Below are 24999 nucleotides of genomic sequence, written 5' to 3' on the forward strand. Positions count from 1 at the left end.
GAAACACTATCAAAAAAGTTATGAATCGGCATATAAAATGCTAAACATAATATAAATAAAATACTGTTAATTTCAAGTTTATAATTAACGGAAAAAAAATATTTTTTGGACCTACATTGCGTTATTCGTGTCATAATATTTTGAGCACTACTTCATCATTTTCAATATTCTAGAGCAGTGTTTGGCAAACTTACACATTCGAGCGATTTATATTTTTTGAACCTTTAATTCTGGCTTTGGGATTAAATAATGAATTTTTAGTTAATTAAATTTTGTAAATAAAACGAATTATAAGAAAATAGAACTTAATTTGTATTGAATTTTTAGCTTTGTTTACTGTTCATACTCCTACGAATAATATTTACATTTTTATATTTATGTTTCTAATATTTATTTACGCACTTGTGCATTTTTACTTTAAACTATTCGTTTGCAATGCAAAGCGTTTACTTAAGAGTCAATTTATAGCGCGCACGCGCTTTGTCACACTTTAATTGGAGGGGTTTCATTTATCAAGGCAACATTAACAAAGAGAATAAAAAAATTAACGTAAATATTCTAAAAAAGAAAAGGGAAAAACAAACGTGATTTAAATCAATCAACAAACAGCTGATATAGAAATACCTCAATTATAAATATGCGCTTCTGAGCAGGTTATCCTATTTCTAACGCATACCTACATATGTAAATAATAACAAAATCATATTTGTTTATGTTTTTTTTAGAAAACCATTTCCCGCTTGCGCTCATAGAATATCTTTGTAATAGTTTTAAATGACTTAAGCCACAAAAAATATATAAATAAATAATTCCTGGAAATGTCATTAACCATGTATAATAATTTCAATTATATACCATCAAATTTGACCCGGACTAAAGGGTTACGCTTCATAGCCAAAATATTAACTAAAATATGTAAGTTGATCTACGTACATATGTATGTACGACGCATGTTGAGCTCCTCTGTGATCTCGCTGTTGCCAACACGATCTTCAAGCACTGTTCCTTTAACTTCTTCAATGTTAACGTCATTAACAGAGGTGGAGCGACGATTTGCGCGATACAAGTTTTCGTTGACTTCACGACCCTCAATGAATGTTTTGTGCCACTCAAATAGTACTTGTGCTCGCGATAAAGTAGACTCCCCAAAACATTTCCACAGCATTTTCAATGATTCCGAAGCCGTGATTTCATTGGAAACACGCAATTTTATTCCAAAAATTGGCTGACAATTTCTTCGCAACGTAAACAAACAGTTGTCAAATATATAATAATTGACATATGTATGGAGATCAAATTTCACATAAACAAGAAAAATGTTGTACCATCCTAGACTTTTTTTAAATGGTACAGTCTGTGTCATATTTGAGCAGATGACATAGCTGAAGCCTTACTCAATTCATATTTTCTAATGCCACCGGTCAAACCCTCAACAAATTCTCTTCAAAATAAGAAGAAGCATGAATTAATGTTTGACTTATAAGTTTTATTTCTGCTCAATAAAATAATGAATTTCTAATCGTTTATATTTACCAGGAGTAGATTTCATAAACATACATGTGTAGGTATACGTAAAACATCACTAAATACATACATACAAACACATTAGTATATATATTGTACATACATATGTATGTATATATAGAAGTGAATAAATTTTGGCATAATCACAAATTTAAACTTATGTAATTTTTAGTCACAATAAATCAACATTTACATAACATACATATTTCGTGTTAATTCACTATTACACTTTTGGAACTACCTATTTGCATATTTTGTTTCGTTTTGTTTTTATTTTTGTTTTTGTTTTTGTGTTTTTCTTTCTTCTTTTACATTTATTACTTCACATTTAATCGCTACGTCAAGTGAAACAGTAACTTAAAATTAAAAAAATAATAACTTAAATCTTGTAAAATAATTTTAACATTAAAATAAAAATAGAAAATGATCGTGTTTGCTCTGCGTATGGGTGTGTGTATGCGGCTGTGAGTGTGTAAGTGCAAATTGAGCTTATTTAAACTGTATATGAGTGCGTGCGTGATATGGATTTGGGATGTGCATGCGTGGGTATTTATATGCGTATTGAAACAAACCGTTATAATAATATTAATTGCAACTAACAACTACTAAAACTAAATGCGGTAATCAAAATTAAATTAATTTATAATTAACCTGAAGTGGGACATAGTAGACAGCACAATAGTAGGAGAGATAGTTAGATACTCGTAGATAAACAGAGAGAGAGAGAGAGAGAGTGGGAGGGAGGGGAATTGAAAACTTAAATTTTAATAATGTAGATGTAATATAATATGTTGTGTGTGTGTGCGTGTGACTAAAATTTAAGGATTTTCGGGTGGTTCATCCGGTGTTAGTAGACTTTGCGGTGCATTATCGAGATCGGCCAACACGACCGACGGGAATTCTTCATGCACCGAATTCGAATTCGAATCCTCTTCGAGTACATTCGGTGGCGGACGATTTCCCGGTAGGAATTCATCCAAATTCGGTATATATTCAACAGTTGCGTACTCAGTTGGTGGCGCCAACGATGCCGACTCTGGCGGCAGTGGCTTACCGACCAACACTTCTTCGAGCACAGTTGGCGGCGGTGCCATAACTGCTGGTGCTCCTACGATTTTAGTCAATTCCGAAATAGCATGTGCCGTCTGAAGTGTTCCCTCATGTGCCGCGGCCGTAGCTTGTATTCCACTAACGCTATCAACTACTGCGGCGGATGCTTTCTGATCAATTCCGAGATCTCCTCCAGCAGCGTGTGTCTCCATGGTGTTGTTGTTGAAGTCAACTGCGTTCGGCTTGTCTTTGGTTGTGTTCGGTGCTGCCGTTATTGTGTTGTTGGCGTTGACATTAATGCCTTCGCCCGGATTGATATTGCCCACCCCAGCAGTTAGATCTTCGATGCCGCCAGTTTCATTTGTTTCCAAAGTGGATGTGGGCGCTTCCAGCGTAGCTACTTGCTCGCCAGCGTGAGTTTCAGCTGTGGTTGTGAGGGTGGTGGTAGCAGTGGTAGTTGTTGTTGTTGAAGGTGTAGTCGTCGCCAGTGGTGGCAATGGTGCGATTATTAGCGGTTTTATAATCGGTGCAATCAAAGGTGGCAACACTTCATCACCGTTATTCAATGGTGGATTGAGTAGTGGTACTATAACGACCGGCTTGGCATTGGCCAGCACTTGTTGACTCAATTGCGTTGGTATAATCAGTGGATATTTATTGACGAACAGCATCGGCAATACGGTACAGATTTCTTGGTCAATTTCGAAGCATTGTGATTTTCCACGAATACGTGTCTCTTGCTTCAGCATGATGGGACAGAGTTCGTTGAGGCGACTGTCACAAAGTATTGGATTGTCTGTAGGAGTATAGAAAGGGGTTAGTAAAATTTTGAAAGTTCTGCGTTATTATGGCGTGACTCACCATCTAAATATAACTCCAATTTGCCGGGTACGTTGTGGGTCATGCATCTCGTTTGCGAAACTAACTCCGAGGATATCGACGATATTTGATTGCTGGTTAGGTTGGCTTGACACAGTACGGGTAGACCATGGAAGTCCTTCTCCAATCTGGTGATGTTATTGTAGGCGGCCTTTAAGATTTTGAGGTTCGGAAGGAATGTCTGAAAATATTAGTGAAGATTTATTAGTCTGGAGGTATTTAAAGAATTCATATATGTTATAGTAGTTCGATCTGAAAGTAATTGTTCGAAAAATGTAAATTTTCAGAAGATATCTTGACAAATAACAAAGCTTTCTATACAAGGTTCAGTTTGTGCGGCAGCTCCATGTCATGGTGGTATGATAACGGCAATTTTGACAAATGGGCAGCTTCTTAGGGAGGCTAACAAAATTTCGATATCATAAAAACTGACGGACTACATACAGACTAAATCGAATCAGCTCGTCCCACTAATATTTTTTATATACTTATATCTCCAGAATGTTATGTTATTTTATTGCGATCTACTCACCCTTTCCATTTCCTTCAGCGTCAACAGTTGATTGTGCGACAAATCTAACAGCTCCAGCTTAGCCAACCCGATGAAGTCCTCCGGTAAAATACGTTCCAGCTGATTGTAGGACAGACTCAGTATGCGTAAGCTATTCAAACCCATTAGAGCACCATCCAAAGACTTCAATTCATTGTGATCCAAATATAACTCGAACAAGTAAGAGTTCTGATCAATGTTGTTCTCCTGGTGACCGGTGAGACGCTTGATTCTATTGTTGTTCAAAATTAAATTACGCAACATGACCAAACCGCGTATCTCATTCATGGAGAACTCCTCGATTTCATTGTAGGAAATATTGGCGCGATACAAACGACTCAGCGGCAGCAATGAACTATTCAATGACTTGATGTGATTGACCGAGAAGTCAATGTCCTCCAGCATTTTACACTCCAGAAAGTCGTCTTGACGCAAATACTCAATCTCATTGTTGAAAGCGTGGAACTCATTCAAATTGCGCGCATGCTTGAAGATGCCATCAAAAGTGCGTATGAGATTGTGTTGTACATGCAGATTCTCCAACTTGTGCATGTAGCGCATGCTCTCCGGCAAGCGTTCCAAACGATTATTCTGTGCCATAATCAATTTCAAACGATTCGATTCCGGCAGCTCATCATCCAAACTGCTAATCCGATTCATATTGATAAACAACGATTCCAATTTGTCCAGATGCCGCAACGTGCTATTGAGATTCTCGATTTGATTGCGCCCGAGATGCAACGTGACCAGACTTGTCGGAAATGCGCCCTTATCCAAACGTTTTATATTGTTGCTCGGCAAAAAGAGATTCACCACCATTTGTGTGCCCTTGAGGTCATCGTGCAGTACCGAACGTATGCGACAGCGTCCCATATCGAATGTTTTCACGATCGGCATGTGATTCAGCATGTGCTTAGGGATCTCTTCGAGTTCATTGTCGCCTATACTCAGATACTCCACGTTTGATAACCCTCGAAAAGGTAACTCAGGCACCGATCTAAAAATAGGTAAGCAAAGTGGATGATGAAAAGACGAAGTAGAAACATGAGTTGTTGTTTTTTTTTGTTTATTTTTTGCTCGATTATTGTTGTTATTTTTAATATAAGCAGTGAGGCGTAGAGAAAATGGTGGAAGAATACATGTATGAATGGAAAGCTTCCGACGTCGAGCGACAATGCATCAACAGCAAAAATTACAAAAAACAATAACAATATCAGTACTTTTTACATGTATGTATGTACATTTGTATATTATATATTATATATATGTATATACTATTATATATACATAACTGTATATGTTATTTGGATTTGTTTTGAATTATCAATCAGACAACACACCGTCAGCAACGCGAGGCAATAGCGACAGTCCCCACCATTGCCGCGGCGAGCCCTAGTCAGAAGCGGTTCACGGATGCTGCAGCTGCCGCCGTTGTCGCTGTTGCCGCTGGCTTTGTAGTTGTGCGATTACTTTCTTATCAAATTTGCATATTTCAATTTCTTCGTCACATTTCTTCGGCCGTTTTTTTGCATACATATTCTACAGAATTATTGTTGTTGCTGTTATATTTTTGGAACATTGTTGCTGCATTATTATTATTAATATTATTGTTGCTGTTTTTGTTGTGTAATTCATCAATACGATTGTAGCAATTGCGTTCAACTGTGAAATTGTATTGAGCGTATTGGCGTCCACTAACAATTAGCCAGTTCGCAGACCAACTTAGTCGGCAGCTTATAGAAAAAAAAATTTAAGTATACTACATACATACATACCTACACAAATACATATGTATAAGTATGTTTTTTGGCTTCGAAAAGATAAAAATCTGGGGTAATTGTCTTATGTTGACGCATTCTCAGATGAACTTTGTTTTGCATAGCCACCTTGATATGCTGCTGCCAGGGAATACAGTATGCGTGCAGCAAATTGGAGCATATGTTTGGAAGTACACATTTTGGGCTTAACTTACTTACCAATAATATTTCTTTTTATTTGTGAAATGTGTTCATATATTCCTTTCATTTTAAATACATACATTAAAATAAATCTCAATAAAATAATCTCTTTGAAAGTAATGATAACGGTACTTTTGTGGACTTAAATGTACAAATTTGGAATGCTTATCGACGAGTTGTGGGTTCAGACGATAACTAAAGTTAAATCTGTTATTTTTAATCGAGATTCACTCAGCGTTTGCCAGGTCCAAACTTTCGAGTTTATTTTTGTGTTATTTTAACGGAAGAAAAGACTCTTGAAATGAGTTAGAGCAATGCTGTCGAGTTGACAGTTGTCGGCTCAAAAAAACTTGGGTTCGTTCGGGTTGAGCAGGGCCGACTGTAGTTTTTTCTTCGTTCGAGTGCAATTAAAATCGGCGGGGCTCATTTTATGTCGAGAAACTTGACCCAAATCGGTGAAAGGTTCGATCAAGACCCATGGAATATTTGTGACTGAAAATTAGTAAAGTAATTGGTGCTTCAAGTGTAGCTAGACAATCGATTTACAGTTGTATTTCAAACATTACTGATCAAAACTTTGCCTTGATTTGTTACGTCTTTACGTCTTTCCAAACAATTACGCTATTTATCCATCGATTCCCTTGTTTTTCAAGTTAAAAAGAACGGTTTTTGTGCTAATAGTAGTGATTGGTTCGATATAAATTAGTTTACGCAGACACGAAAATCTTTCTCTCTGCCAAACGTCGCTCTTAGTATAAAGAAATGTAGCTATCGAACTCTGCAATTTTTCAAAAATTCTACTTTCAACTTAAAATTTGTTTAGTGTTTCTGGTTTTTCGCCACCACCTGTACGTGACAAGCGGGCATAGTCTGACCACAGAGCATAATGAGTTTCATTCACAATATTGTTTACGGATGCCCTTGTCTCAATTGCAATCTTTTGCAGTGATGCAATGAAAATAAAATGCAAAGAATAAACAGTTTTATGGGAGACACGCGCACTGAATGTCCTTTGAATCATAATATATAAAAATATATTATCAACGTGCAATAAAAACAAAAATATATAGCACACCAAAAAACGTAAAAAAAATTTTATAATTAAAAGTTTAACGGCGTCTCGTCTAAGCATTTGAAACAAAGCAAATTGTTTTGCAGTAATTGGATCCCAAATCATGAGGTAGCAAATAGATGGTCAATGAACCTTGCAGGCACGACTTTCTTTCATGATCAGGCGTGTGGAAATAGGAAACTAAGACGGCTTCGGGTAAGTCAAAGATACGTTCTTCTAAAATAATATTTACGTTGAGAGGACCTGATAAATTAGACAGCCTTAAGGCTTAAGAATAACCTCCACATTATTTGCTCTAATACTAAATGAGTTATAAGTTCTCAAAGAATTTCAATATTTTTGCCGGCACCGTGAACGACTTACATTTTTGCAGCTCAGTATAAATCGAGCATACAGTGTTTGTCCGGGAAGTAATAGGACTGATTTTCTCCCACCGCGACTGTACTTCGGAACGTGCTCGCACCGACTGAATTCGCTAGAAGGCGTTCCTAGCTAACGAACGAGCGGCTGGTCAATTGTCTCCGAGCACCTCGAGGGTCAAGACAAACATTTTCGCGCGACGTGTTTCTGCGAGCGGTGCAAGCCGAAAAACAGCGTTCGTTAGAGCAGTGGTTCGCGATTAAATTCTGTGTGAAACTCGGTAAATCTGCGAGAGAGACGTTTGATATGATCAAGAAGAAGTGGCGAGCTTCGGTGGCGCCAGGCCTTTTTGGAAGGCTGGGAAGAGGTCATTGATGAAGACCGTGCTGGGAGACATGAGACTTCGACAAACACCGATAATGTGACTCGTGTGCGCAAACTTTTGAACTCAGACCGTCAACTAAGTATTCGTTTAATTGGCCGATGCTAAATTTCTCAAAATCTGTGGTTCAAGACATTGTGACGGACGAAAAAAAGAGGCAATCTACCGAAGGAGGGAGTGAAACCAAGCAGCATGCACCTCAAGGCTATTCCGGAGAATGCCATTCGTGACGTTCTCAATGCTTGGAAATCGCGTTGACAGCGCTGCAACGACAGAAGGAGCCTATTTTGAAAGTTTTTAAAGAATTGTAACGATTGGATCAATAAATTTTTTTATATCGACTCAGTCCTATTACTTTCTGGACAAACCCTGTAATACTCTTGGCTTTAGTATTTTGGTGATTCTCGGTTTTCCATTTAACTTTTGTCGAAGAACATAACTCTCAGTCAATAAATTATTCCTCATTACAGAAAATAAGAGAAGCATTTTCAGTAAAGGCACCGAATTTAAGGGTTTACGTGGGTTTACGGGCTTTAAAAAATATGATTTTTTTTATAAAATTTGCTTGAAGCCGCCATTTTGTTAATTAAAGTTCCGAAAAAAACTTCGATTAGACTCTATTTTTTCGACCCTAACGAGCTTATTTAAACCAATTCTGTAGCGCGGCTTTATTTGAATTTCTTGAAATTCTACTCTATCCATCTATTCTTTCATGAGAATATAATGAATTGTGTTTAATGAAAAGGAACACCTCAATTTTACTATTTTCAGGGATCAACTCTTCTTTATCGACATACTTACATATAATTACCTCAAACCAATTAACTCATAAAAAGTCCAAACTATTCTATCTAATAGCCAATAAAAAGAATCCCAAGGCCAAACAAGAAAAGCTATCGAACAGAATGGAATGCACCGACTTCCTTCCCACTTCGCACCTGTCAATCTGTCAACATGACACACTTGGCTTGGGCGCCACTTGTGACAAACGACGTCACTAAAAATAGATCCACATCACAATTAACGACCATTTGTCTGGTATTAGAAATTCTAATTTCCTCCACTGCTGTGAGATATCCAGCCAACACTTTCTTTACACGCAAGTTGGCGCGCATGCGCAGAACAGCACCATGTAAACCATCACAACGGCCAGCAATAAGGCTCACACAAAACTGGTTGTAACAAGCAGCCACGAGAGCCTTAGCTCCCATTGAATGTTTGTTTGGTAAAGCCCACTTAATGATAGGCTGCAGAAAAAACAGCAATCCAACCTCCTCTATCATTGCTTATAACTGAATTAATTAAATTGTTGTAAGAAATTCCAGTGGCGCCTGCTCTTTGCTACTGGCATACGCACGCGATGCAAGCGAACGCCAACCCTGTAGGAAATTTGAACTAACTTTTGCCGACAGTTGTTGGATTTTGTTGCTGGCTCGCTTGCGAATACTTCATGTAAACAGCTTCTGCTTTAATTTGAATACTATGTGTTGTTGTAGAATTTCCAACAGGGCATATGTGTGAGTTAGTGTCCATTTAGTGCAGTGCATTATCAAATGCTTGATGGATGCTCTGGCAATATGCACATGCCACATACATGTATGTCTATATCCACGCAAACACGCGTCCATGTTGTTAGGAATGCTCGCATACGTTGCATTATTCATCTGGGAATGGTCAGCGGAGAACTTTTTTCCGCAATGTTTTGGCGCCATTGGCGCAGCACAAGGCGTGCTGCTGCGCTTAATAAGGAGCGCGATCGCGATTACAATCGTGATTGCAATGTGCTACTCGTAATGATAATGTCTGACTCGCTTGCTGATGGGCTGTTTTGACAATTGATTGGAGTATCCTCGCGTCTAATCACCAATAAACACACACATACACATTAACACTAACTGGTTTCAGTGTGCGTGTTCTAAGTTGCGTCAAAGTGATGCACATTCCATGAATTCCGTTATCGTTGAGGATGATGAACGGCTGTCTACTGGATAGCTTCTATTTTTAGTTGGCCATTGCTTTGGAAAATATCGACAAACAATTTATTTATACGCGTAAGGCTAGCTATTTGAGCATGTGACAATCTATTTTCAATTTAGACAAGATTCCTTTGGACTACCTTGTGTTTTGTTGCTATTTGCTAATGGTCAGGAAGTTAAGTTGTAGATAATTGATAAATTGCAATTCGCAGTTGGTAATTGCTTTGTAGCTTTAACCATAATTGCTTTATTGGTTAGACTTCAAATATATTTATTTTGCAGCTATTGGAAGTAACAGAGTAATTATTTATTATTTATATTTATTTTGTATCTACTTGAAGTAACAGAGTAATTATTTAGAGTAAGCAAACTTCTCTACTTCATTAAAGTATTCGGACGACATGACCTAGCCAACTATGTCCATGTCATTGTATATCTCGTACAACTCGTCGTTCCATCGAATGCGGTATACGCCGTTGCCAACACGCAAAGGACTATAAATCTTCCGCAGAACCTTTCTCTCGAAAACTCATAACATCGACTCATTAGATGTTGTAATCGTCAATGTCTCTGCGCCATATAGCAGGACGGAAATAATGAGTGACTTATAGAGTTTGGTCTTTGACTTTTCTTCTCAATTGCCTATTCAGTCCGAAGTAGTACCTGTTGGCAAGAGTTATTCTGCGTTGGATTTCGAGGATGCCATTGTAGTTGGTGCTAATACTGGTTTATGACTGTCAACAGTGACGTGGGTGCCTAGTCGCAAGTGCGACGACAAAAGCTGTGAAATCGACGAAAAGATGGTGTGTGTCGATCCTCTTTTCAGTGGTTTTTTCCAAGATTTGGCACATAGTGGATATCTGGTCAGTTTTTGATTTTTCAGGCTTAAATTTGTCCAATCAATTTGTTGCCGGTGGGCGTTAATCTTTCACAAAGTACGTTCGATAGAACCTTATATGCAATGTTAAAGAGGATAGTACTATTCAAGATATTCTCTGCGGAAAAAACAGTTCTGACTTGTCTACTTTTAGGCTGCTTGGCGTGCTTCGAACTTTCAAATGAAGTAATTTATAGTTAAAATAGCTAACTTGATTTACCGTTATCTAGGATGAATATAAACTTGAGTTGATTTATTATTTCTTTGAAGAAGTTTCGTTTCAAATTTCAATCGTTTAAAACTTTTCCAAGCTGAGTTGGGCGGTCGTTGAAAGTGCGGGCATGGCTAAATCGACTCAGCTTTCCGACGTTTCCTGCTAAACGTAATAAACTTTGTGGCAAACTTGAAAGGTCGGTACATTTAGAAGTCAGAAAAACGTCGCCTTTTGTGTTTTTATTTTTAGAATAGAAAACACTGTATAAAATTCGTTCAGAAAGTTTTTTTAGCGTATATTTAAATGCTTTGTTTAAAGACTGAATTAATCAAAAATTATGAAAAATACCGAGGAATCTAGGAGATCGTGTCGCAGCCGTCCATTGACGTGAAAAGCAGCATCCGTAATTCTTATTTGTAATAGTGAGTGTAAATATCTTGCTAATTTGTGTACTTTTTCAAATCAATGAAATGGATAGGTGAGAAAGTTTTCACTTAATTGTGCGAGCCAATTGTTAAAACATGGTTTTCAGAAAACCTGAAATATCTTTGGATCCACTTAGAAATCGAAGCTAATATTTTACATATGATTTCAGATAGTTTCTAAAGAAATTAAGCAAAAATAAAAAAAAACAAATTTTTACGTGTAAATGTACCGTTCAAGGTATAAAAAAAACCTAGTATTTCGATATTATATCCATAAGTTTTTTATATATCCTAATAGCCAAGCAGTAGATAAATTTATTGTTAAAATTAAAAAATTGTAAGAAGTGTTGCCTACATTTGGGCGCATAACAATATATAAATATTTTTATCGAGGAATTACACCTTAAAATATTAACTGATAACCTTATTAAGGATAAAAAATTACTGAGACGATACATAGGCATGAAATACAATATGTGGAAAAGGCTAAGAATTTACCATATTTATAATCATACTAAAACTATAAAAGGTTAAAAGCTATTTTTAGTCATTTAAAATAAGAATAAAATATTTTTTTCTTACTCGCTGCAAAAAAAAAAAATCGCAAAAATCACTGTTTCATTTGATTTATGATGGGAAAATGTGGGATTTTAAAACCAAAAGCCACTTGCCAACGAGAAAAAACCTCCAAAACGATTTATTACTTTAGCAGCTAATGAAAGCGTGAATTATTTTAATAGGCTAATAAAATCTGAACACAGATGTATGTACTATATATGTACTTATATATAGAAAAGGGAATTGCACAGATTTTTGAAAATTCATATATAAATTGACATATACATATACATTGATACATATGAAAATGCAATCTAGAAAAAATTTCCCTCGTTGTCAGCAGAATCGCCGCTGTCATAAGATCTATAGAGAAGCACGATCCGTTGCGTGTTATCAAATACATTTTATTAGTTCATGTGCTCTGGGTGCTCCGGAGACGTCATAAACTGATCACTTCTTTTCTAGCAGATAAGCAATGAGTGGCGGGGTAATAGTTCTTCCCAATTCTTCATGATAGAAAATAATTTCATGATTTTCTTTTTTATAAATTAATTCCTCTGTATATTAGTGTTGCTGTTGTTGCTTTTTGGAATTGTCAATGAACATTGGGCATTTAAATTTTATGACTGGCGCCAAAATAATATAATAAAATTTTTTTGTTGCCGGTTTATGACCACTTAATGGTTTTGATTATTTGTTTTTACTTTTCATATTTATTTCATACGTATATGCGTAAAGAGACATGTAGTATGTATAAGTGTCGGTATAAATATGTTGATTCAAGACGATGTTGGTAAGTTGAAAAAGCAACATTATTCGCAGCTTATTGTGCATAGATTGTGATTGTTTTAACTCCGTGTCGTTAGGGGTTTGATCCCAGTTTCTGACCACCCTGAATAGGTGCATATATGGAGTACAGTTGTAAAAGTACATGTATATTACTATGGGCAAAAAATAGTAAGACTTTTCAATTTAAATTTTGCGCGAAAACTCCTCCGTCGAAATTTTTTTTTTAGGATGGGATGACTGTTAGTGACCTCTGTGCCAAATGACACTTCAAAATAGTTATCATTGTTTAGAATACGTTTGTCTTTCTGAACTACACAAAATACATTCGGCGATTTTTCGGATGAGGGAAATTGTTCAACAAAGAAGTTTCATAAAATTTTGTGTGCAGAATCAAATCTCTGGTGCCAAAACGTTCAGAATGTTGGAAAAGCCCTCCGGTGACAATTATTTGTCGAGAGCAAGTGTTTTTGATTGGTACACATTTTTCAAACAATGTCGAGCACGCGTTGACGACGAACCACGTTAGGATGGTCATCAACATCAACTGATGATCAATACATCAATAAAATAAAGTAATTGGTGCTTGAGAACCTGCGATTAACAGTCAGAGATCTTACTGGCATCGTTGGAATATCGGAAGGATCAGTAAAAACTATTTTGAAAGGACATTTGAGCCTAAGGAAAGTGAAAGCACGATTTTTTCCAAATTTTTTTTGGAAAATCAGCGTCGCGTTAACGTCTGTGAAATAATGTTTTTCGACTACTAGAATGTCATGAAACGTATTATTACTGGCGATAAGTCTTGGATCTATGCTTGCGACCCGGAAATATACGAACAATCGGCTGAATTTCGTGGTAAAAGTGAGCCGAAGCCAAAAAAAAAACACCTCAAAGCAGTTCAGAAATACAGGTTATATTGACAGTTTTTCTTCGATTATCGAGGTGCGGTGCACTCCGAATTCCTCCCGACCGACCAAACTGTCAACAGGGAATACTATTTGAGTGTTATGCGTCGATGGCGCGAAGTAATTCGAAAAAGAGGTAGAAATTATGGGCCGACAACTCTTGGTTTTTGCATCACGATAATGCAGCATCGGATTCTGCATTGATTCTTCGTAAGTTTTTCGCTAAATTTTTATCGAAATCCGTGTGATTTCTGGCTATTCAGCAAACTCAAATGACCGCTCCGAGAGAACCCTTTTTAGTCAATTGAAGATATTAAACGTGAATCGCTACTCGCATTGAAGGCTATTCCGAATTTACCAACTGTTTTGAGGATTGGAAAAAACGCTGGCCAAGTGTATTGGGGCCAAGGGGGATTACTTTGAGGAAGACGAAATAGATTTTGAAGAACAAATTAAGAATTCTAAAAATTATGAACAAAGTCTTACTATTTTTTGCTCATGGTAGTATATGATGTCTTGCACCCATTTGTTTAATGAATATTAGTTAATATTATTGCTTCTACTACGCAATGTTTATCGCTCGTCTTCGTAAAGCGTCAGAACTCTCATATAAACAGATTTAAGGAGAGACAAAAACAAAAACACAATACAAATAAGAATCATTCCCGTACATTGTTTATTTAAATGAAACCATGTATAAAAAATTCCATTGGAACAACAAAAATTTTTATGTGCATAAAGTTTTCAATAAATTTGGTAAACTGATAAATATGGCAGTATTTCACAATTCATCTTTGACAAGAGCTGTCAGTAATGTGTACACTATGCACGAGATATGACATTTAACAGCACATTCTTTACAGTAGATGACATTTGACAGCACATGCTTTACAGTAGATGACATTTGACAGCACATTATTTACAGTTGATGACATTTGACAGTTATTTTTTTAGGAGTGACAGTTTTTGACATAATTTTTGTATTATAATAGTCGGTGACATAACAAGTTTTCCCTATAACATTCAGTTAAGACCTCACTTTTCACATTTTCGGTATACAGAAATTCCAAAATTGTGCTCTACAAGTATAACGAAGATATTCCGCTACTTGAATCTTGTTTTCAAAAAGCTTAAATCGATAAAGATGAAACTTATTGGTATTGAGTTTTAGACTAAGCTACTGAATTTTACTGTGATTATATTGAAAATAAAGATTTGATAGCATTTAGCCATTTAAATTTATAATTGAGATCAATCTTTATAAAATAATATCAAATTAATTATTTAATTACTTTGTTTATTAATTTTAATTTATTCTGTGAAAATCATTGTTCGTGCACTTTCTAGAATGAGGCATCATGAAATACATGATTTCGTCGAAAAATAATGCACGATTCTTAGAAGACAATATGCTACTAATAATTTATAGAACACTTTAAGTAATGGCCCTGTAGAGATAACATAGAGTAAGGAAATGCATACTTTAACTAGAAGAAAAATGAGGTTTAAAATTATATTTTAGATATCATGTGAGTATATAGTACTCTTTAATAAATAGAGTGAAAATACATTAAACTCTCTCTCTCTCTCTCTCTGTTCATAGAATACTAATATACAAATTTACCCTTATTTACCGTTTTGGCCTTCACTTTTCTTACTGGGTGTCTTCTGTTTATGCAAGCTACAAACTATTTACCCATTGCTTTGCGTTTGGGGTCAACATTGCGGGGCTTGTGGTGTGCGGGGAAAGTACGCATGACGAAGTAGCTTCAATTGAATTTTATTGTTACGTTCAATCAATGATCAAGAGGCCAGTTTAGGTCGTGTGACAATTATAATATTTAAAATATTGATCAAGTTCACAAACTCAATTGTACAGACGCATACTGTATAGTGAATATATGTATGTACATATATGTATGTATGTATACGACCATCAGTAAGTATCTTTGTTACTTTTCGAGCGCATATGCAAAATGGATATATTAATTTAGTATTTAGGTGCGCCTGTGTTTGGAGAAAACTAAAGGGCTTTTTTGGCTTACTGCGGAGATCACTTGGCATTTATTTGTATTTTGGGATACACCCGAGCTTGTCAACATTTTAATTAGTGATAATTGAATTGCAAAAATATATGGCAATTTTCATTGCTTATTCTCGTAAAAATACGGACGACGCTTGTTTTCATTTTTCAACTTTTTCTGGCAGTTGAATTGTATTTAGAATTTAGATAACGTGTTGATAGGAACTTTTTCGTTTGCATAGGCACCTTTAACATCGTTATTCATCTCCGCTCAATCGCACGATTTGTTCAAGTCACAGTAATCGCTGTTTTTCGTTAGTTTTGTGATTTTTATGTTATAATTACCATTTCGCCAATACAACCTTTCCAGTATGGCTTTCAACAAAGATCAATAATGTTCTACGTTAAGTAAACGACGAACTTTTTGAGAGAGAATCCTTTTCTTAAGGTCATAAAAAGGTCTCCAGCGCTATCAATCACATTGTATCATACCATATAATGTTGGAAAGGTGAGACTTTAAGCTTCATTTAACAAAAAAAAAATTAAATTCGGGGAAGGTGAAAAAAGTTACAGCTGTTCAAAAATAAGTGAAAATAATGAAGAAAATCTCTATATTTTCTATCTAGCGGATAAATATTTAGCGGAAAAATAGCAAAAAGTCGACGACCAAAATGATACATATTTATTTATTTACTTATTATTATAAATATAAAAAAATAAGTTGAAATTTGATTAGAAATACGACAACCCAATATTAGTCTACTTTATAAAAAAAGTGTACGGATTAGAGTAAATCAATCAAGGAATTATAAGAAGTGTAAAGAAATATGGATTGATGGTTATTAGGTTCACATCGACATAAAAAAACTTATCTTGAAGGCGACCTTTAAATAATTATCAAAATAACAGGAAAACAAGAAAAAATACTAACTTCTGCTGCACCGAGGCTATAATAATCTTCATAGATGCGTTTCTTATAGCATGTTTGTATGGTAGCTGTGCTCTGAACTGAAAAATTTGTTAGGAGATTGTAGCTATGTCTTTCACAATAATCTGTGTCAAATTTTTGAAGATATTTTGTCAAATAAAAAAATTTTCCATATAAGAACTTGAGTTAAATGGCTCAGTGTGTATGACAGCTATATACGCTATAATGATGTAATATGAGCGGTTTCAACAAATAAACAGTTTCTTGGGTAGAAGAGGACGTGTGGAAATTATTAGATCGATATCTCAAAAACTAATCGACTATGTAGTTCGCAAATAATTATACGGACATACGTAGGTGGCTAAATCGACTCAACGCGTCAAGCTGATTATTTATATAGTACTTTATAGGATCTCCGTCGTCTCCTTTTGTGTGTTAGAAACTTTAACGAAAACTTAATACACCCTGTTCAGGGTATAATGATATCGCAGTGAAAATTATTATACAAAGCTCATTTAAACCACCCATTATTCTTGTGTACTTAAATTCATACATACATATGTATATTCAACTCATTTCCATGTACATACATCTGTCTCATTACCATTGTATTGTTTTATTTACGATCTCGATTTAGTTACGCTGCTTAAATGTAATTAATTAGATTTCATATGCCAGCCTACTTAGCGCATTCACCAATATCACAGTACTACATGTATGATATACAAGACATCAATCCCACACGCACACATACACATTTTATGAGTATTACTCAAAGTTATGTGTATTCCTTACTGCCTTCATAACATTTCCTCTTGTCTGCTTTGGCCCGGTCAGTTGCATATTATGGCAATAGGTCAATTGATATAAATTACTGGCAACAGCAAAGATTGAAGCCACCAATGAATTGAGTCGTTGGCGAATGAAATAATTCGATTACACATACATAAATACACAAACACACATTGTTTTGTTTTTGTGCTTTGTGTAAATTCTACTATGTATGTTATTTTGTTTCTTCTTTTTTTTTGCATTCTTGCGCGTTGAGGTATTCCAAAACTTGCGTTTAAAACATTATCTGTATAAAATGAAAGTTTCACTCGGAAAACGAAAAGTGATTAAGACAAGTGATATCTCGTAATTAAATCTCGTTTTTTTGCATATGCTTAAGTAAATATTTCAAGTATTAGTAAAGTGAAATATTTAATTGAGAGTCTACTAATAGTCTGGTGTGATTTAGTTCGTACTAGTAGAAGCCAGATTTGCTTATTTCACTTTGTCTACGTCATATGAGTGTAGAAGTATGTAACAATCTGAGGAGATTAATGTTTTTAAAGGAAATACAAAAAATTATTTCAATTGTTGCAGTAATCCCTAGAAATTGTGAAATCGCATTAAAGTATGTAGTAAGTGTTGTACAGCAATCTGCAGGCGTCGAAAATTAAGGTATTTACCGATGGAATGGATTTAGATAGTAGCCTTTCTTAAAGCCTCAAGCCAACAGGTTTCAAGTACCGGTCATATATTCTGCGTTTCCCTTTCAGCTACAAACTACGGTTAAAAAATATAAAGTTAACGGTGAGTTTTAGACTGTTTCTATTCTAGACCAGACGGTAATCTTACTTGTTTGTTACAAAAAACCGAGAGGAAGGTGCAGAGTAATGACCATTTTGAAGTTCGGCGATTGGGGAACATTGAAGGTGAAAAAATTTAATTAAGTTAAATTTTTAGCAATCCACATTTCAGTTCTCAAGTTGGGAATGCGAGTAAAATTCTCAATCTCATTCTTATTCTTATTTCACATGTCATCATTTTCTAGTTGTTACCAAAGAAGGGAGTAAAATGGCGATCCGATTATTTGTTTCAATACATATTCTATATTTTTATAATATATTATATTTTAAACGGCTGTCAAACCTTACATGACAACAAACTATTCATTTGTTTCGTGTAGAATTCTTGCGCGGGAAATTCTAAATCTCACTAATAGGAGATTTTAAGAAACTTCTGGGGTATCCATTCAAATAAAACCCTCTTATAGAAATATGTACCTTGAAAACCCCACATAATTATGTTTGTGACTCACCCAAAAGAATTCAAGCTGTAAGAGCGCTTGGCAACAAAAGTGCCATGAGAGAGCTTGACCAAAAATTCAGTTACACTTTTTATAAAAGTGAACCTTTACACTACGTACATACATATGTACATATGTGCCTGCGTACATATGTACTGTAGGGTGCACCTTAGCTATACGGGAGAAAAAAAAATATAGCGTACATCACACCCCCCCAAAAGTTGCATTAGAGTATAATATTATGTTCTGCAAAAAATTTTGGCGATTGGATAATGGGAAGACGTGCCGCAACGAGGGTAAAGTGACCATGTTTTACAAATTTTGAATAACATATTCACTTTACCCTCGTTGCGGCACGTCTTCCCATTATCCAATCGCCAAAATTTTTCGCAGAACCTAATATTATACTCTAATGCAACTTTTGGGGGGGTGTGATGCCCTGTACGCTATATTTTTTTTCTCCCGTATAGCTACGGTGCACCCTAATGTACTGTTATAGGCAAACGCTCAGTGGAGTGAAAAGCAATGATATTACTAAGTCAGAATGAGTTTAATTCCAATTCTTTTTCAATTTTTAATTTCTACTCTTGTGAAATTAAGTGAATTAAAGCAGAAGCAAACTGATAAGCGAGACTTGTAGCTGTTAAAGCAAAATACTCCTACTTTTTTGCTTTTTGTTGCCCACGATGTCAACACCAGCACTAACAACTTCGGCAGGAGCATCCCGGCATATGTCAAAGCGAACAACGACAATGACAAGACGACATAGTAATTATTGTATTTATTTGTTATAATTTTTTTTTTTTTTTGAATTAACATGCAGGCATAAGGAGAAATATATATACGTGACTGTCGCTAGAAAATCTGATTAAATGCAAAAGTTGCTGGTTGACATTTGAAGCCATTGATAGCGGCAATTGCTGATCACGCTCCTCGTACTAAATGCCAGAACACATGTTTATGCCGGGTGCGCGAGCAAAGCGCACACAAGCACATTATTATTGAGAAAAGTGAAAAAAACATAAATAAGTACATAAGTATATATATAGAGGCTATATCAGCAGGAAGTTATATAAAAGGTTTCGAATATTTACCCTTAGCTTATGTTAGGTTAATATAATTATGGCTGAATACAAGGCAAAAAAAAGGGAGCGACCAACCAAACTCATAAAAAAAATTATAATTATTGGCCCGACAAGTGTACTCTAAATTCCGGTTTATATCTCTATAATAAACTTATCGAGATGCTGGCAAGCTTTTTTATGTTCCAATGACTACAGATATCAAACCAAATGGCATTGCTCTATAATCTTTGAATATAGACGCCAAAGTTCCATACGTATAAAAAAGTTTCAAAGCTCTATACCTAAAAAAGTTATCCATATTCCTGAGAAGAGAGTCCAATGAAATAAAAAGCGCGTGAATGAAAGAGATGATCCAAATATTTCTCTATAAATCAGAATATTGACAAAAAAAACCCTCACATTCGCTTGCAAAATACGGTTAGTACGCTGCATTAGTCTCACTTCTAATATAAAAGTTTCGATAGAACGTTCCTGACAGAATATAATTATTCCTCAAAGCTAATACAAATACTGATTAAATTATCTTATCACTCAGCTCATCGGCCGTATTCCTAGAGCCCCCCTACAGCCTCCGTCGACAATCTCTTTGTTCTACATTAGAGTGCAAGAAAATATTTACGAAATTATCAAATTGTCAACAACTTTCCATACGAGGACTGCGAAGAGGTGAGGCGGCGCATTTCCTAATTAAATATTTGTTATTTTGTAGATTCATTTACAGTCCATTTCGATTCCGAAGTGCAACTTATGCGCGGCAGACAGCACGGCGATCACTATTGGGCGAGCAAAATGCATATACTCGCATGCAAATCACAATGCTTTATATATGCACGTGTACTTATACATATGTATGTATGTATGCATGTAGAGTATGTGTAGGGTTCTTAGTAGATGGCTTCGAAGAAAAACTATACGAACACTGCGAATACCAGGCTGCTATTGTTCATATTATTTGAATATCTTATAAGGCATTTGTGGGTACTAATTACTTGATTGAGAGCGTAATTAAATGATATGCCCATTATGTTTGTACATATTTATATGTAATGTAGTTTCTTTTTTGCACTCCCGCATATATGTATAAAAAAAAAGTGTAGGTGGATGAATGCAGGCACATGCATCGTGAGAATGAGTTCATTCCTTCTGAGGAGGTAGTAATACTTCTTTGTCAATTATAAAGCATGAAAGGTGCACTAGTTAAATGGGCGATCTCGTAGGCCTTTTGTCGAAGCTCAAAAATACTAAAATTAAATGCTCACCTATCCGAAAAATAAAAAAATCCTTTAGTTAATGAAAGTAAAATTAGCATATTTGTATATCAAATGTTAGCTAAGGCCAAATGCAAGCTTCTAATTATTATTATTTATGTATATTACACTATTACTTCCTCGAATAATTCTTTGCAATAGAAATTATAATGCTGTTACCATAGAAATTTTATGCTCTCTGCTGATCCAATTTGACACGAGAGAAGAAGAGTTTTGTGGAGTCTACTTTATTATGAACACAAGTATTTGAACCGCACAAAGCATACAGTGAGGGTCGTGAAGTCAACGAAAACTTCATCACAATCTCATGCGAGTCGCCCAACCACCTCCGTTAATGAGGATCAAATCAAAAGAGTTAAAGTGATTGAAAATCATCGTGTTCACGTTCTCAATATCTATTTTGGATTGACACATTTTGTGTAATATATGAAGCGTCTCGTGCAAAGAGACTTGGAATGTGCAATTACATTCTATGATTGCGATCGACTTTTTTGGCCAAAAACGAAAAGAGAGTCATGACTGAGCCACTGTATTCGAAAGATTTGGCTGCATGCAAATTTTTTCTGCTTTCAAAGCCAAAAAGAACGCTTCAGTGAACCTGCCATTAGACAGTTGAAGCCAATTAAAGTCTTTCGCTGAAAGCACTGAAGGTCATCTCAGCCAAGGGTTATAATAAAAAGTATGAACAATTTTGGATGGGTGCAAAAGGAGTATAATTTGGAGGCGTTAATAAAGATTTTTAAGAGTTTTTTGTTCGTTTGGGGCTAGTTTAATTTTCGAAATTGGTTCTAACGCCACTTGGGAATTTAGATAGAAAACTGATTGCTTGACAACGATGTAAGCATGCATGAAACCCTAGCCTCACCCTTAATACGCATTGCGCCGAAGAGAAGTTCTGGTGACAGCTCAATCTGTTGAGGCTAAATACATTAATAGTCACTCCTAACTAATTTGTAATAAAATTATTACTATGTAGAAATACTGACTTTCTGACTGAGCTGTTTTAGTTTATAGCTTCTCAATAATTGTTTGAAACAAGTGCGTTCCCGTATTTTTGCTGGTATTTGATAGTTTTTAATCCTGTTGTTAACGGTTTCTGATGAATGATGATCCAATAACTTTAACTCAATTTTTAAACACAAAATATTTATCAAACAAATCTTTTCTACTAATATATATGTATATATGTATATGCATACATATGTACACATAAAAGGTGTAAATATGGCTATACCCCTCAGATTTTCTTCAAAATTTACATAGAGTCCCTTGTGTCTTTTTTAGCGAAAATTAAAAAAGTAGAAAAGTAATTTAATGGGTTCATGCAGGAAAGAGTTCTAAGCGAAAGAACTAAGGATATGCCGCTATGGGATTGGCGAGGGTTATTTTTTCGAAAAATAAAATGTATTATATGTATATTTAAATTTTTTTTGGAAAATAAACATTTTTAGAAAATTTTTTATCAAAAAAAAAAATAATTTTTTTTAGAAAATTATTTATCAAACAAAAATTTACATTTTTAGAAAATTTTTCACCAAAATAAATAAATTTTTTTAGAAAATTTTTTACCAAAATTGGAAAAAAATAAGTTTTTTAGAAAATTTTTTACCAAAAAAATTAATTTTTCTACCAAAACCTTTTGTAGATTGTTTTTTACAAAAAATGGATAATGGAAAATTAAATTTTTTTAAATTCATTTTTAATTTTTTTTCAAATTTTCACTTTTTTGTTTAAAAGAAGGTACAAGAAGGGACAAATTGTGTCTATCACATGAAAAACACCTGCATAGTACATGTTGAAGCAAATGAGAGGTGTGACATAATTGGAAGTATAGCGGTGAATAGTCGTTATAGAACATAACACTTTCTAGTTCAAAAATTGTTAGTTGCTCAATCTGCTTTTAAATACACATTTTTTCGCTAACTCACCTCAGTGAATTCCATTGTAAACGCAATTTAACCAACTTTAATTTCATTTCCATAAACGAGCGCATTTCCAAGTCCTCAAGTTGTGAATGTGATATTTTTAAGCTTATATTAACTTCCGGTTCAAATTTATTCGACAGAGCATCGACAATTTTGTGGAACGAGTCCACCTTCTCGCACGACAACTCCACATAGTTGTCGGCATAGATCGGTTCACAGGTACAGGGCGATAGCTCGGGCCGCACGGCGCAATGCACCGAGGCGACATTCGTAATACTCCAAACTGCATAAACAAACGATGCCATTTTGGCACGATAGGTGTGTAGCTTTTATGTTTTGAACTGGTTTTTGCGTTTTTCAAAAATGTTTTCAATTCTTTTTTTATATTATATTTGTTTTTGCACGTTGTCACTTCGACGAGTGACCGATTATACAGCGGAATAATTATAAAACTTAGTTTCTGTTTTTTTCTGCTTTACTTTTTCAATCTACTAACACAAATTGAATATTTTTTAATATTTTGCTCGGCTGTTTTCAAATGTTACTCGTATTTATTATTGTTGTTGCAGTCAATGCTTATCAATGTGACTTTCATCGCAAAACAATGCGCCGTTAAGCTCGCAAAGCGACGTACGTACGGACGTTTGTGTGTTTATTCGCATGCGTGCGTGTGCATGTGTGTGCGTGTGTTTATTTATATGCATTTGCATGTGTGTGTGTGTACGTGCCGGCTTTGCGTGATTATCACTGGCGTATTTTATCGCATTAAAGTCGCCTTGTAGGCGTACGCTGGCTTCACGCTAACTCTTACTTTTGACTCTTAGCGCGCGTTCTCAGCCGCTTACTATCAAGCACTATATACATATATGTTTGTGTGCATATGTATATGTATGTATGTACGCGTGTGGGTGTGTGTTCATGCAAGGATCTAAAAGGCATGCAGCACGGCGTGTTACGGGACAAGCACAGGCAACTAACAACTAAAACTCTGTCGCTGAGGCAGGGGCTTCCGCCGAGACGAGCTGTTTGCAGGCAATAGATAACTGTTTTCGTCTTAGTCGCGGGTTTTTCGCACGATTGCTGCTTTTCAACGTGTTAATGCACGATTGCGCGGAATTTCCGTGGTGAGTTTCGGCTAACAGTTAATGTGCGAAAAGTAGTTGATAGAAAAAATCTAGTTTTTGTCGTAATTTTTTTAAATTTATAATTAAAAAAAAAAATAAATAAAAATTATCACTTTTTAACAAATTACTGTTTTCCACTTTTCGGATTGCAAAAACCATATATTTACTGTTAGTTTTTGCTTTGTTTTTACTTGTGTAATGTTTTCAGTATTTTGCTTTTATTCTTGCTTAGATAATGCCTTCAATTTATGTCCGTCTAACGCGCTGAATTCAATTCCAATTTGCACTACAATCGGTTGGAAATTTATTTTGTATGAATATGCAAATATATACCGTTAACATTTGACATCCACACAGCGCACAGTGCACAACAACAATATAACACTTGCATTAATCTACTTTTACAGTAGAAATTGTAAGAATTACCGTTAAAAAAATATCTTTCGCCGACTTATTTGCTTTGTGTTTAATTTTTTGTTGTTTTCAAGTCGTTTCGAGCACGCTTATAATATTTATTTGCGAGGTTTTTCCACAAGTATTTTTTCGTACTTTTCTTTAAAATGTTATTTTGAGAATTTTACACTCAGTTTACATTTATATTCTTTACTTATAATAAACCCGTTATTTTTGTGCGATCTTTGTACTTTGTTTCGCCACTGAGCAAATATCAAAATTTAATCTTTTCCTCATTATATAGTATTTATGTACATATAAATCATAATTTCATACATACATATATATTTGTATATATGTAAATTTTAAAATATTTTTCTGATCTTTTGCAGTTTTTGTTTTATTGTTATTTTATTTATTATATTATTATTTTCAGCTGATATGCGCGCACACCACGATCGTTAAATTTCTACTCAGCTCACACTTCGGTTCAGTTCATTCAGTTGAGTTCAATTGAAAATCGTTGCTCCGCTATTGACGTCCGTTTGCCAACGCGATCCGATTACGACTGGGAAACAAATTCACTGTGACGATGGAGGATAGTCGTTGTGAAGATCAGAATCGATTCTTGAATGGTGGCTGTCAGCGTTTAGCAGTGT

At 35.2% G+C, this 24999-nt stretch overlaps 1 protein-coding gene across 3 annotated transcripts; it reads right to left on the minus strand.

The window, feature by feature from the left end:
• Positions 1-1733: 1733 nt before the first annotated feature.
• Positions 1734-24670, minus strand: LOC120777235. 3 transcript variants are annotated; one of them, XM_040108426.1, is made up of 5 exons: positions 24374-24670; positions 22827-23311; positions 3986-5000; positions 3436-3634; positions 1734-3370 (listed from the first exon to the last, which is right to left on the minus strand). In XM_040108426.1, exons 2-5 carry the CDS (start codon positions 23126-23128, stop codon positions 2343-2345), a joined length of 2544 nt encoding a protein of 847 aa, XP_039964360.1. In that variant the 5' UTR covers positions 23129-23311; positions 24374-24670; the 3' UTR covers positions 1734-2342. The 3 variants fall into 3 exon arrangements, with proteins under 3 accessions (XP_039964360.1, XP_039964359.1, XP_039964358.1); XM_040108425.1 differs by having other exon boundaries at positions 24281-24670; XM_040108424.1 differs by having other exon boundaries at positions 24115-24670.
• Positions 24671-24999: the final 329 nt, after the last annotated feature.

Source organism: Bactrocera tryoni, chromosome 5 (genome assembly GCF_016617805.1).
Source record: "Bactrocera tryoni isolate S06 chromosome 5, CSIRO_BtryS06_freeze2, whole genome shotgun sequence".
In the NCBI taxonomy this organism is placed as follows: Eukaryota; Metazoa; Arthropoda; class Insecta; order Diptera; family Tephritidae; genus Bactrocera; species Bactrocera tryoni.

What these genes read in the sequence shown, in the direction of transcription:
- LOC120777235 (XM_040108426.1), bottom strand. Translation starts at nt 23,128, where the DNA reads ATGGCATCGTTTGTTTATGCAGTTTGGAGTATTACGAATGTCGCCTCG. An exon ending in CGCTGAAGGAAATGGAAAGG is followed by an intron (nt 3,635 to 3,985) that starts GTGAGTAGATCG and finishes TAATATTTTCAG; the next exon opens with ACATTCCTTCCGAACCTCAA. An exon ending in ATTGGAGTTATATTTAGATG is followed by an intron (nt 3,371 to 3,435) that starts GTGAGTCACGCC and finishes ATACTCCTACAG; the next exon opens with ACAATCCAATACTTTGTGAC.